Raw genomic sequence first — 10,617 nt, 5'->3', positions numbered from 1 at the left:
GGAGTGCCCGCCCCCCTCGGCGGACCGACCAATGGGAGCGCGGAGCAGGGGGGGCGGCCATGGACCCGGAGCTGCCATGATGGCGCCGGCGCGATGGTGGAGCTGCGGGGTTCCGTGCGGCGAAAGCGGTGCTCCGCCACCCCACATCCCCGCCGCCACCTGCCCCGTGCCTCGGGGATGCCGGACGGTCAGGGGAAGGCGGCGCAGGGGCACCGCCGTCGGCCCCGTCCGTCCCCCATCAGAATCCAGTCTGTCCTCCGGAGAGGGAACTGAGCCGTCCTCCGTCATTGCAGTGGGGCACTGCTGGGCTGTGAGAAGCGGCGGCTGACCACAAGCAGCGGGACCCGCCCGGCCTCCGGGAGCAGCTCCTGGCTGAGCCGAGCAGCCCCGAAAGAGAGGGACTGATCCCGCGGGTCGAGACGTGTTCAAGCCTGGCAGAGAGTCAGGCGGGCGCCTTCGGTTCTTGCTTGGCTCAAATCGGCAGCAGCGCGTGCTGAGCTCCTGCCCCGCAGGTGGAGTCCCCAACTCCCGTTTTCCTTATCCCGGTCTGTCCCCGTGCGGAGCTCCCGGAGCTGCGTGAAGCCGACACGGAGCCGCTTCGTGTTGGCCCTGAGGAGGGGAGCTGTGAGGGGGGAGCGATTGTTAGGATGGAAACTGGTTGGGAATATGGACATTTCTCTGCTTATTGCTCTTTATGTGAAATGATTAAATGTTGAGCGTTTGTTTTTCTACATTTCTGCCTGCAGTTGTTTCTGCAGCTCCAAAGACCCTCCCACTCCCCCCCCCCATCCCTGTGCCCACCTCTGGGTAAGGACGGGGCAGCACCAATGGCAGCGTCATAGGACTGCAACCACCAGCCCCATCCTTCCCCCCCACATCCCCTCCCCTCCTCAGCGCTGCGTGGGAAATGGTTGGGGTGGGATTCTGGGAGAGCTGGGGCGGCTTGGCCTGCAGAAGAGGAGGCTCAGGGGGATCCCAGGCACGGCCATCAGCCCCTGCAGGGAGGTGCAGAGAGGACGGAGCCGGGCTGCACCCAGCGGTGCCCAGCAGCAGGACCAGAGGCACTGGGCACACGCTGCAGCACAGCAGGTTTCCCTGTATGACACCTCTGAGCCCCCACATTGGGTCAGTGTCATTGGCTATTTTTGCCAATGGTCACGATGCAGGAGTTGAGTGCATCCTTGTGACATCCACCGGGCATCCTAAGGCACGAGGTGCTGCTGGCACTCCTGAGGTTTTTAAGGGGCAGCAGGGAGAACCGGAGGGCTCAGGGCAGTAGCTGGGGGCTCTTGGAGGCACTTTGAGGTGCCGCGGGTTCAGAATTGTGTTTTTCCTCCCGTTTCACACAGAAGGTGGCAGTTCGGCTCAGTACCTCGAGGTGGCAGCAGGACCCCCAACAACAGAAACATCTGCTGCCCAGAGCCCCATGTATAGCTGTGAGAATGATGGAGGGTGTACTAAACGTAGCACATGCACAGGGCTTATGATTCCCGTGACACAGGGATGACATATTCGTATAGCCTTTCTATTATGGTGCCAGATAGTATTTCAGCGTTAGAGAGATATGAATTGTCGGAGAGTATTCCATCGTAGTTTAAGCCTAAGAGGGCACCATCCTATAACAAAATACAGAGTGAGCCTTAAACGTTGTCATTCAATTTAGTTCCCTAAAGCAAAGCAAAGCAAAACAAACACGCAAACACAGCAGCTCCTCTCCTCCCCCTAAAATAATGGGTGAAAGTCTCCCACCTGTCGCCTTTCACAAATTGCACGGCCGTTTTATGGAAAACAGTTGGTTAAATTGCAAACTAAACTGAACTCCTATTTTCTATAATTATGAGACGTACTGTGAGTCCAGAAGGAAAATCCCTACTGCAGAGACGCACAAAAGCACGGAGCATTTGTGCTGCTCTTCTCAAGAGGAGCATTTCCAAAAGAGGGCACCAGATACATGCTTTTAAACTGCATTCCTACTGCTTTCTTGAGCCTATTTCCCCCTCCTTTCCCCACGACTTCCTCCACAACAGGTACGGAACACCCTAAATGGAAAGTACTCACATTTTGCCTTGTCATATGTTGTGCTTTTCGACACCAAACCTGCCTTTCCTTTGTGCTGGAATAACCTCCTTTTTATTACAATTGGCCGTGTGACAGGGAGTCATTGCTATTTCACTGCGTTACTGCATTCACACCCACAGCTGAGCAGCATAGATAGGGCTTTACTGTTGGGTTCCTGACTGCTCAGCCAGTTTTGTTCTCCCTGGCTTCTCCCTGACTCAGAAGAGTCATAGGCATGTTAGAGCTTAGAGTTCCTTTTTTTTTCCTGTGCTGTAGGGCTTGGCCTCCAGTTTTGGCTTTGTTTATATCCCAAGGTATCAGATAGCAAATCAAGTTCAAGGCAGTGCAGCTGATGCACTGGGACAGCAGCAACATTCCTTATGGTTGCTAGCCAACCTGGGAAAAGTTACCCTCTCCTGTGCAGATCCTACACAGCCTTCCCACAACCCCTAAGGCCTCTTCCAAGAGTTTGGAACTCAAGCCCAGCCTCTTCCAAATGCTGAAAGAAAAAACAACAACTGTTAAATTTCCTTTATGTTTCTTGCATCTTACAGTACATATGGTTTAGAAAACACTACGACAAGCTTAATATGGAATGGTCTTCCTAGCCTCAAGCAGCAGAAGTAACTTCTCCCAGTTAGGCAGGGAATTAGCCATTTTTCCTATATAAGAAAAACAAGAATGTTTGCATGGTAACAGAATGTTTACAATCTGACATCCACATCCACTGTAAATCCACAGGGTTCAAACAGCAGTCAGATAACACAAACGAGAAAGAAGCACGAAAGTGGAGGAGTCTGTGTAGAAGTGGTGGTACTTAGGAGGAAGGCACGGTCTGTCTTTATGCTTTGTGGATACAGTCAGATCAGAAAGCATTGTGCTTTATGGCACAGTTTCCTTGGCCAAAGGATGCTTTGGCAGCAGAGGTTTGCTGTGAGGAGGCATTAGGGCACTGAAGAAAAGGCTGCTGTGCACTGGGCCCAGAGACATCAGCTCACAGCACGTCACTGGTGGTGGATATCTGCAAGCTTTGTGTCTGTCAGTGACTGCTCTGAAGGCTTTGTAGTCAGCTGTCCATGGCTGTTTTGCATTTTAGGGTGTAGGAAGAGATGACAACGCAGCAATTGGAGTGATGGTGTCCTGCTCGGAAATGGATGTGCTGGATAGCAGAAGAGGATTCTTGGCCAAGTATGGAATCATCTCTGTTCCTTCACAAAGGTAAATTTTTAAAAGGTAAACACACAGAGGTGGATCCTTCAAGGCAGGATGCCTTGAAGGAGGTGACCCTCACTTGACATCAGTCAGGTATTTCAGTGCAGCTGAGATTAAGGAGACATTACAAAGCTCTGAAAATGTTCCTGAATGTTTTTAGTTGTTCAATTGTCTAAAAGAATACAAGCAATGCAAAAAACAAGGAAAGAAAGAAGCAGAACAGCACCAACTGCATGTCCTGAACAGAATCCAGCTTTAATAGAGATTAAAAATTATTCCCATTCCTTTTTCTTCTTAGTGACTTAATTTGTTCTCACCTTCTCTCTCTGCTCTCTCCACACGCCTTCCCATTTCTTACATGTCCTGTTCTCCTACTGTTGAACTCCTGTCGTCTTTATTTCTCTTCCTTTCTACCTTTGGAATCCCTTCCCTGATGCCCCTTCCCTCCTTTGCCTCTTCTGTCTTTTCTAACTTCACCTCTCTGCTGTCTTCCTCTCCTCTACTTCATTTCTTTTCCATACTCTTCTCTCCCTTTTCTCTGCGCCATTATTTCTCTTCTTCCTTCTTCTGCACTTCTGTGCTCTGCTGTTCCCTCCTCTCAGTCCTCCCCTGCCCATTACTCCTCTTTTCCTTTTCTCCTCCTCACTCCTGTTTCCCCGTTTCTGCTTTACCTCTTCCCACTGATGTGGCGACTCATCTACTCTTAGGTTCTTCTCCCTTAGTATTATCCTCTCCTCTTCTGCTGGGTCATCTTCCCTCTGTCCTTGCTCCTCTTCAGCTGGCTATTAATTCTCCCCATGACGGCTCCTATTGTGCCATTCTTTCTACCCCGCATCCTCACTTTTCCTTCATCTGCGTCTGCACTCCTCTTCCACTGTTCTTTCTTCTGTGTCTCCTCAGTCCTCTTTCTTCGGCATCTGCACTCCTTTTCTCCTGTTCTTTCTTCTCTGTATCCTCACTCCTATTTCTTCTGCCTCTGCTTTCCTCTCTGCTCTTCTTTATTCCCTGTATTCTCACTTATCTATCTTCTGCATCTGTTCCCCTTCTCCTGTTTTTTCCCCTGTATCCTCACTTCTTTCTTCTGACCGCTCTCCTTTTCTGCTCTTCTTTGCTCCCTGTATCATCTCATCTTCTGCATCTGTACTCTTCTGCTGTTCATTTTTTCCCTGTATCTTTCCCCTCTTCCCACCTCCTGTACTTCTGCCATACCTCTTTTCTCTCTTCTGCTCTTAAGCTCCTCTCCGCTTCTGCTTTTCTGTCTCATCTGTATCCACTCATCTTTTTTTCAGCTTTTCTTCCCACCCGCTTGTTTTTCTTACCTTCATTCTCTTTTTCTTCTCCTCCTCTTCTGCTCTTGTTTCTTCCCTGTGTCTGTTCTTCTCTCCTTCTGCTCTTATCCTTCTCAGCATCTGTCATAGCTTTATCCTCTCTTCTCCTCTTCTGCTCATCTCCTCTTCTGCTGTCTTGCCTGTATCAGATCCTTTCCTCTGTTGCTCTTTTCATCTTCTGCACTTCTTCCTTACCTGCATCCTTCCTACTTCTCTTCTACTCTTGTTTTACCAGCATGCTTTTTCCTCCTCTCCAGCTCTCCAATCTGTTCCTGCTCATCTCTCTTAATTTCATCCTCTCTTCAGCACCTCTCTCTTACCTGTATCCACTCTTCATAGGCCATGGAAAGAAAGGTGCTTGCAAAGCAAAGGCAGGCAGGTGCTTGCTTAGCAACAGCAGGTGTGCTTGAAAAAGGTCTGACTTGAAGTGAGGGTGCAGAGCAGATTTAACCTCTGCAGGCGTGTATGCCAGAGCATGAAGCATCGTCAACGAGCACGGGGTAGCACCAGCTTGAAACAGGGGAAGCTTCCACAGAGCCCCCAGATGGAGTCCCAGGGTGATGAGATGAAGCTGATTTTGGCAGCATTAACGGTGGTTTTCCAGGATCTGTGCCTTCTAGGGCTGGGGGCTGTCACTGGGGTTGCTTTCACAGGACACCCCCCAGCCCACCTCGGGACCCACGGGGAGTCTGTCGGTGACAAATGTGTCACTGAGTGACAGCATCAGGGTGGGAATGCGTGGAGCACAGTGCCCAGGGCAGAGCCAAGCGGCGCTGGGGGGGGGTCAGCCCCAGGGAGAAAGCCTCCCCCATGGAAGAAACAGATTGCTTAATGCCGTGGGTGAGATGTTGGAGAACAGCAAATTAATGAGGTTAAAAGGTGCCGCCCGGGTACTGTGGGAACCTCCTCCCACCCTGCAAGTGCTGTCCAAAGCTCTCCAGTGCCCCCTGCTGCTCTTTGCAGTTCCCCACTAAGCTCCCGTTGCCTCCCAGTATTGTCCAGAGTCTCCTTGTGCAAACTCAGTGCCCCCCAGTGCTGCCTGGAGCCACCCCAGTGCTGTATGCGGCCCTCAGTAGCCTCCCAGTGCCCCCCAGTGGACTTCCCAGTGCCCCCAGTAGTGCCCAGTGCCCCCAGTTCAACACACCCACTGCTCAGCACGTGACCGTCGCCTTCCCCAGGAACAAAACAAGGCAACAGAGACGTTGACAGCAGCGATGGTGATGGAGATGTTCAGACTGGAGGAGCTCTTGGCTCGCTGCAGCCACCCCACCACAACAGCATCCCCAGAGGTGGGCACGGGGACCTGGGGGGGCTTTGGTGCTGCACAAACGACTGCAGGCAGAGGTGTAGGAAAGTGAACGCCGAGCATTTAATAATTGAACGTACAAAACAGCAAATAAATGACAATAGATATTCCCAACCATTTCCCACCCTGACAATTGTTTCTGATCCCACCCCCTAAAATTCCCACCCTCTAATCAATTTCCCACCCCCCAGCTCCCACTCCGCAATCAATTTCTCACATTCCCCCCCCCCTCCCTGCCCCGGCTCCCTCCCACCAATAGTTCCCTCCCTCTGCAAAACACTTCCCAGCCCCCCAGATTCCCACCCCAATAATTCCTTCCTCCAAATTCCAACCATTTCGGAGTGCAACATGATCAGAGTACAATTTCCCACCCAGAATTGCCACCCCACAAAATTCCCTCCCCCTCCCCACACCTCCAATGCCAGCAGTCACGAAGTCCAATCCTTTTTGATGCCAACCATCTCCCACGGCAGCCATTTCTCACCCCAGCAGTTCCCCACCCCCCAAATTCCCACCCCAACAATATCACAGTACAGCCATTTCATTTCCAACCCCAAAAAGATACCTGCACCCCAAGGATTCCCACCCCAACAATATCACAGTACAGCCATTTCATTTCCAACCCCAAAAAGATCCCAGCACCCCAAGGATTCCCACCCTCAGTTCCCACCCAAAGAATTCCCACCCCAAATTCCCTCCCCCCACCCATTCCCCACACCAACAGTTCCCCAGCCCACAACCACTCCGCACCCTAATATTTGCCACCCCAGTAATCCCCACCCCCCAACCATTTCCCACCCCCCAGCCAACATTTCCCAGCCCAAAGCTTTGACAGTCCAACACTTTTGCGGTCCATCAGCTTCAGAGTCCCACATTGCCCCAGCCCAAGATGCTGTTTGTGGACAGCCCAGATTTGGAGGGGGAAGGCTGGGGCCAGTGCTGGTGCCCCCAGAACACTGCCGCTGCTCTCTGGGCATCATGGGGGCCAGCGAGGAGCCCAGGGCTACAGGGAGCCGTGTTTGTCGGCTATGGCCACGTCTCCTGCTACACCAAGTGGGCCGGTTTCTTGGCACGCTCCCTCTCGAGCGGCTGTTGGGCTGTGATGGGCACCAAGTCCTCCTGCTGCGCGCCGTGCTGACACAGCCAGCTTCGCCTAGCGCCAGTGTTTGTGGCCTGGAACATCCTGGCCCCGCGGCAGCTTCCTCTTTCTGGCTGGGACGCTGCCAGTGTGCTGCTCGTGCCTGGTGCTCTTGCCTTTTGTGGTGGTGCAGGCGGGCGCTGGGCACTTGGCTGGCTCGGTGCTGTCCCCGTGGTTCTTGTCTGCCACCCGGCAGGAGATGCATCCGGGTGGCAGTGCCAGGCGGGTGAGAACCACCCGGGGCTGCCTCCGCTGCGCCTCTTCCATCAGATGTGCGGTGCGGGGCGACGGAGGCGCAGGGGCAGCCAGGGGCGTCGGCATGGGCAGCTCAGGGGATGCTGGCTGCCACCAGAGCAAGTTGCTGAGGAGCCCTGGTTCAGGTTGTGTCTCTTTGCTCAGCTCCCTGCTGGCCCTGGAGGAGTCAGAGTGCTCTGTGCTGGAAGAAGAGGAGTCGAGGCTGCTGGAGACATCTGGGCTCAGTGGCTCCGTGGCAGTGATGCATTGCATCAGCTCTTCCATTTGGCAGCTGTTCGCAGTGTCTTTGGTCCCCTCTCTTGTGACACCGGGCAGGTCCTGGTTGTGCTGGGGGACCTCCAGAGCACTCGCCGCTTCTGAAAAAGCAAGAACATCCCCCAGAACGATGATGGCAGTCTTCCCACACCCGCTCGGTGCAGGCACCCACCCGCCATCTCTGCAGACCACAGTCTCACCGTCAATCCAGGTGAGCAAATTGTCAATTTCCACGTCGTTGTCAAGTCTGTCGGTGCTGGGTGTCGCTTCTGGAAAAGGCAGAAAATCCCCAGCGGGGCAATGCCAGCTTTCCCACGCCCACGCAGTGCAGACACCCCCCCACCAGCTCTGCTGCCCCTCAGAGAGAGACTCACCGTTGTTGATCCACGTGAGCAGGTCATCAATGTCTGCGGTGTCGTACAGGATGCCTGTCTTGGATGTCACTTCTGGAAAAGGAAGAAAATCCCCGGTGGGGCAATGCCAGCTTTCTTTCCCACACCCACTGGGTGCCAACGACCCCCGCCACCTCTGCCAGCAGGGGATGTCCCCAGCAGTGAGCAGGGGCAGTGGGGGGAGCCATAACTGGGTGCAGCCCCCCAGGTAGCAGCTGCAGCACTGGCAAGTGCAGCCCCACAGTTGGGGGCAGCCCCCTAGTGGGGAGCTGTACTGCCTGTCCCCAAACACCTGGTACCCCAGGCCAGACAGAGGCAAGGCAAAGCAAGGTCAGGTGAGATAAGGCAAGGCAAGGCCACACCAGGGCAGGCAAGGCAAGGCCTCGGAAGTCAGTGCAAGGCAAGGCTAAGTAAGGCAAGGCACGGCCAGGCAAGTCAAGGAAAGGCGTGGCATGTCAGGGCAAGGCAAGGCCAGGCCAGGCCAGGCCAGGCATGGCCCTGCAAGGCCAAGTGTGGCAAGGCCAGGCAACGCAAGGCCAGGCAAGGCAAGGCAAGGCAAAGTATGCCAGTCCAGGCAAGGCAAGGCAAGGCCAGGCAAAGCAAGGCCAGGCCAGGCCAGGCAAGGCCATGATAGGCCAGCCAAGGCAAGGCATGGCTAGGCAAGGCAAGGCAAGGCAAGGCAGGACAAGGCAAAATAATGCAAGGCAAGGCCAGGCAAGGAAACCCAGGCAAGTCCAGGAAAGGCAAGGCCAGGCCAGGCAAGGCAATACAAGGCCAGGCAAGGAAAGGCAAGGCCAGGCCAGGCAAGGCAATACAAGGCCAGGCAAGGCAAGGCAGGACAAGGCAAAATAATGCAAGGCAAGGCCAGGCAAGGAAACCCAGGCAAGTCCAGGAAAGGCAAGGCCAGGCCAGGCAAGGCAATACAAGGCCAGGCAAGGAAAGGCAAGGCCAGGCCAGGCAAGGCCAAACAAGACAAGGCAAGTTAAGGCATGGTAAGGGAAGACCAGTCTAGGCAAAGCCAGGCAGGGCAAGGCCAGGCAAGGTCAGGCCAGTCTAGGCCAGGCCAGGCAAGACCATGCCAGGCAAGGCCAGTCAAGGCAAGGGCAGGCCAGGCCAGGCAAGGAAAGGCAATGCCAGGCAAGGCAAGGCAAGGCAAGGCAATTCTAGGCCAGGCAAATCAAGGATTGGGGAGGCAAGTCAGGGCAAGGCAAGGCAAGGCCAGGCCAGGCAGGGCCCTGCAAGACCAAGTGTGGCAAGGCCAGGCAACTCAAGGCCAGGCAAGGCAAGGCAAAGCAAGGCCAGTCCAAGCAAGGCAAGGCAAGGCCAGACTAGGCAAGGCCATGATAGGCCAGCCAAGGCAAAGCATGGCTAAGCAAGCCAAGGCAAGGCAGCGCAAGGCAAAATAATGCAAGGCAAGGCCAGGCAAGGAAAGGCGAGGCAAGGCCAGGAAAGGCAAGGCCAGGCAAGGCCAGGCAAGGCCATGATAGGCCAGCCAAGGCAAAGCCATGCCAGCCCAACGCAGACCAGCCCAGGCAAGGCCAGGCCAGAACAGAAAAGGAAGGTCAGGCCAGGCCAGGCAAGGCAAGGCAAGGCAAGGATACGCAAGGCCAGGCAAGGCAAGGCAAGGCATGGCAAAACAAGACAAGGCCAGGCAAGGCCAAGCAGGGCAAGGCCAGTCTAGGCAAGACCAGGCAGGGCATGGCCAGGCAAGGTCAGGCAAGGCAAGGCAAGGCCAGGCAAAGCAGGGCCAGACAAACCAAGGCCAGGTAAGGCCAGGCCAGGCTAGGCAAGACAAGGCAAGGCAAGGCAAGGCAAGGCAAGGATATGCAAGGCCAGGCATGGCAAGGCAAAGCAATGCAAAGCAAGGCAAGACAAGGCCAGGGAAGTCAAGGTAGGCAAGACAAGGCAAGGCAAGGCAAGGCAAGGCTGGGCAAGGACAGGCAAGGCAAGGCTAGCCAAGGCAAGCCAAGAACTAGCAAGGCAAGGCAAGGAAAGAAAAGGCTGGCCAGGAAAGGCATGGTAAGGCCAGGCAAGGCAAGGAAATGCAAGGGAAGGCAAGGCCAGGCAATGCCAGGCAAGGCAAGGCAAGGCAATGAAAGGCGACGGAAGGCAAGGCAAGGCAAGGCAAAGCAAGGTCAGGCAAGGCAAGGAAAGGCAAGGCCACACCAGGCCAGGCAAGGCCTTGGAAGTCAATGCAAGACAATGCTTAGCAAGGCAAAGCAAGGCCAGGCCAGGCAAGGCCAGGCAAAGCAAGGCAAGGGCATGCTTGGCAATGCAAGGACAGGGAAGGCCAGGCAAGGAAAGCCAAGGCAAGGCAAGGCAAGGCAAGGCAGGGCCAGGCCAGGCAAGGCCAGTCTAGTCCAGGCAAGGCAAAGATTGGCCAGGCCAGGCAAGGCACTGCCAGGCAAGAGAAGAAAAAGCCAGGCTAGACAAGGCCAGGCCAGGAAAGATAAGGCAAGGCAAGGCCAAGCCAGGCAAGGCCAGTCCAGGCAAGGGAAAACAAGGCAAGGCAAGGCCAGGCAATGCCAGACAAGGGAAGGCAAGGCAATGAAAGGGCAGGGAAGGCAAAGCAAGGCAAGGCAAAGCAAGGATAGGCCAGGCAAGGACAGGCAAGGAAAGGCAAGGCAAGGCAAGGCCAGGCAAGGCAAGGCAAGGCCAGTCAAGTAAAGGTAA

At 54.8% G+C, this 10,617-nt stretch overlaps 2 protein-coding genes across 2 annotated transcripts; one reads left to right on the top strand and one right to left on the bottom strand.

The window, feature by feature from the left end:
- The first annotated feature begins 50 nt into the window (after nt 1–50).
- LOC121111139 lies at nt 51–5,781 on the top strand. The gene has a single exon (XM_040702591.2). The coding sequence runs from the start codon at nt 3,629–3,631 to the stop codon at nt 5,006–5,008; it is 1,380 nt and encodes a 459-aa protein (XP_040558525.1). The 5' UTR covers nt 51–3,628; the 3' UTR covers nt 5,009–5,781.
- Nucleotides 5,782–6,948: 1,167 nt separating this feature from the next.
- On the bottom strand, nt 6,949–8,080 carry LOC121111144 (the record flags this gene model as incomplete). Its single annotated transcript, XM_040702833.1, has 3 exons — nt 6,949–7,057; nt 7,392–7,653; nt 7,753–8,080. Coding segments are annotated over 3 exons (699 nt in total), but the record flags the coding sequence as incomplete, so codon positions are not given.
- Between the last annotated feature and the right edge of the window lie 2,537 nt (nt 8,081–10,617).

This window comes from Gallus gallus, chromosome 6 (assembly GCF_016699485.2).
Source record: "Gallus gallus isolate bGalGal1 chromosome 6, bGalGal1.mat.broiler.GRCg7b, whole genome shotgun sequence".
Classification (NCBI taxonomy): domain Eukaryota; kingdom Metazoa; phylum Chordata; class Aves; order Galliformes; family Phasianidae; genus Gallus; species Gallus gallus.
The sequence above is the reverse complement of the archived record's forward strand: the minus strand, read 5'-3'. Positions and strand labels throughout refer to the sequence as shown.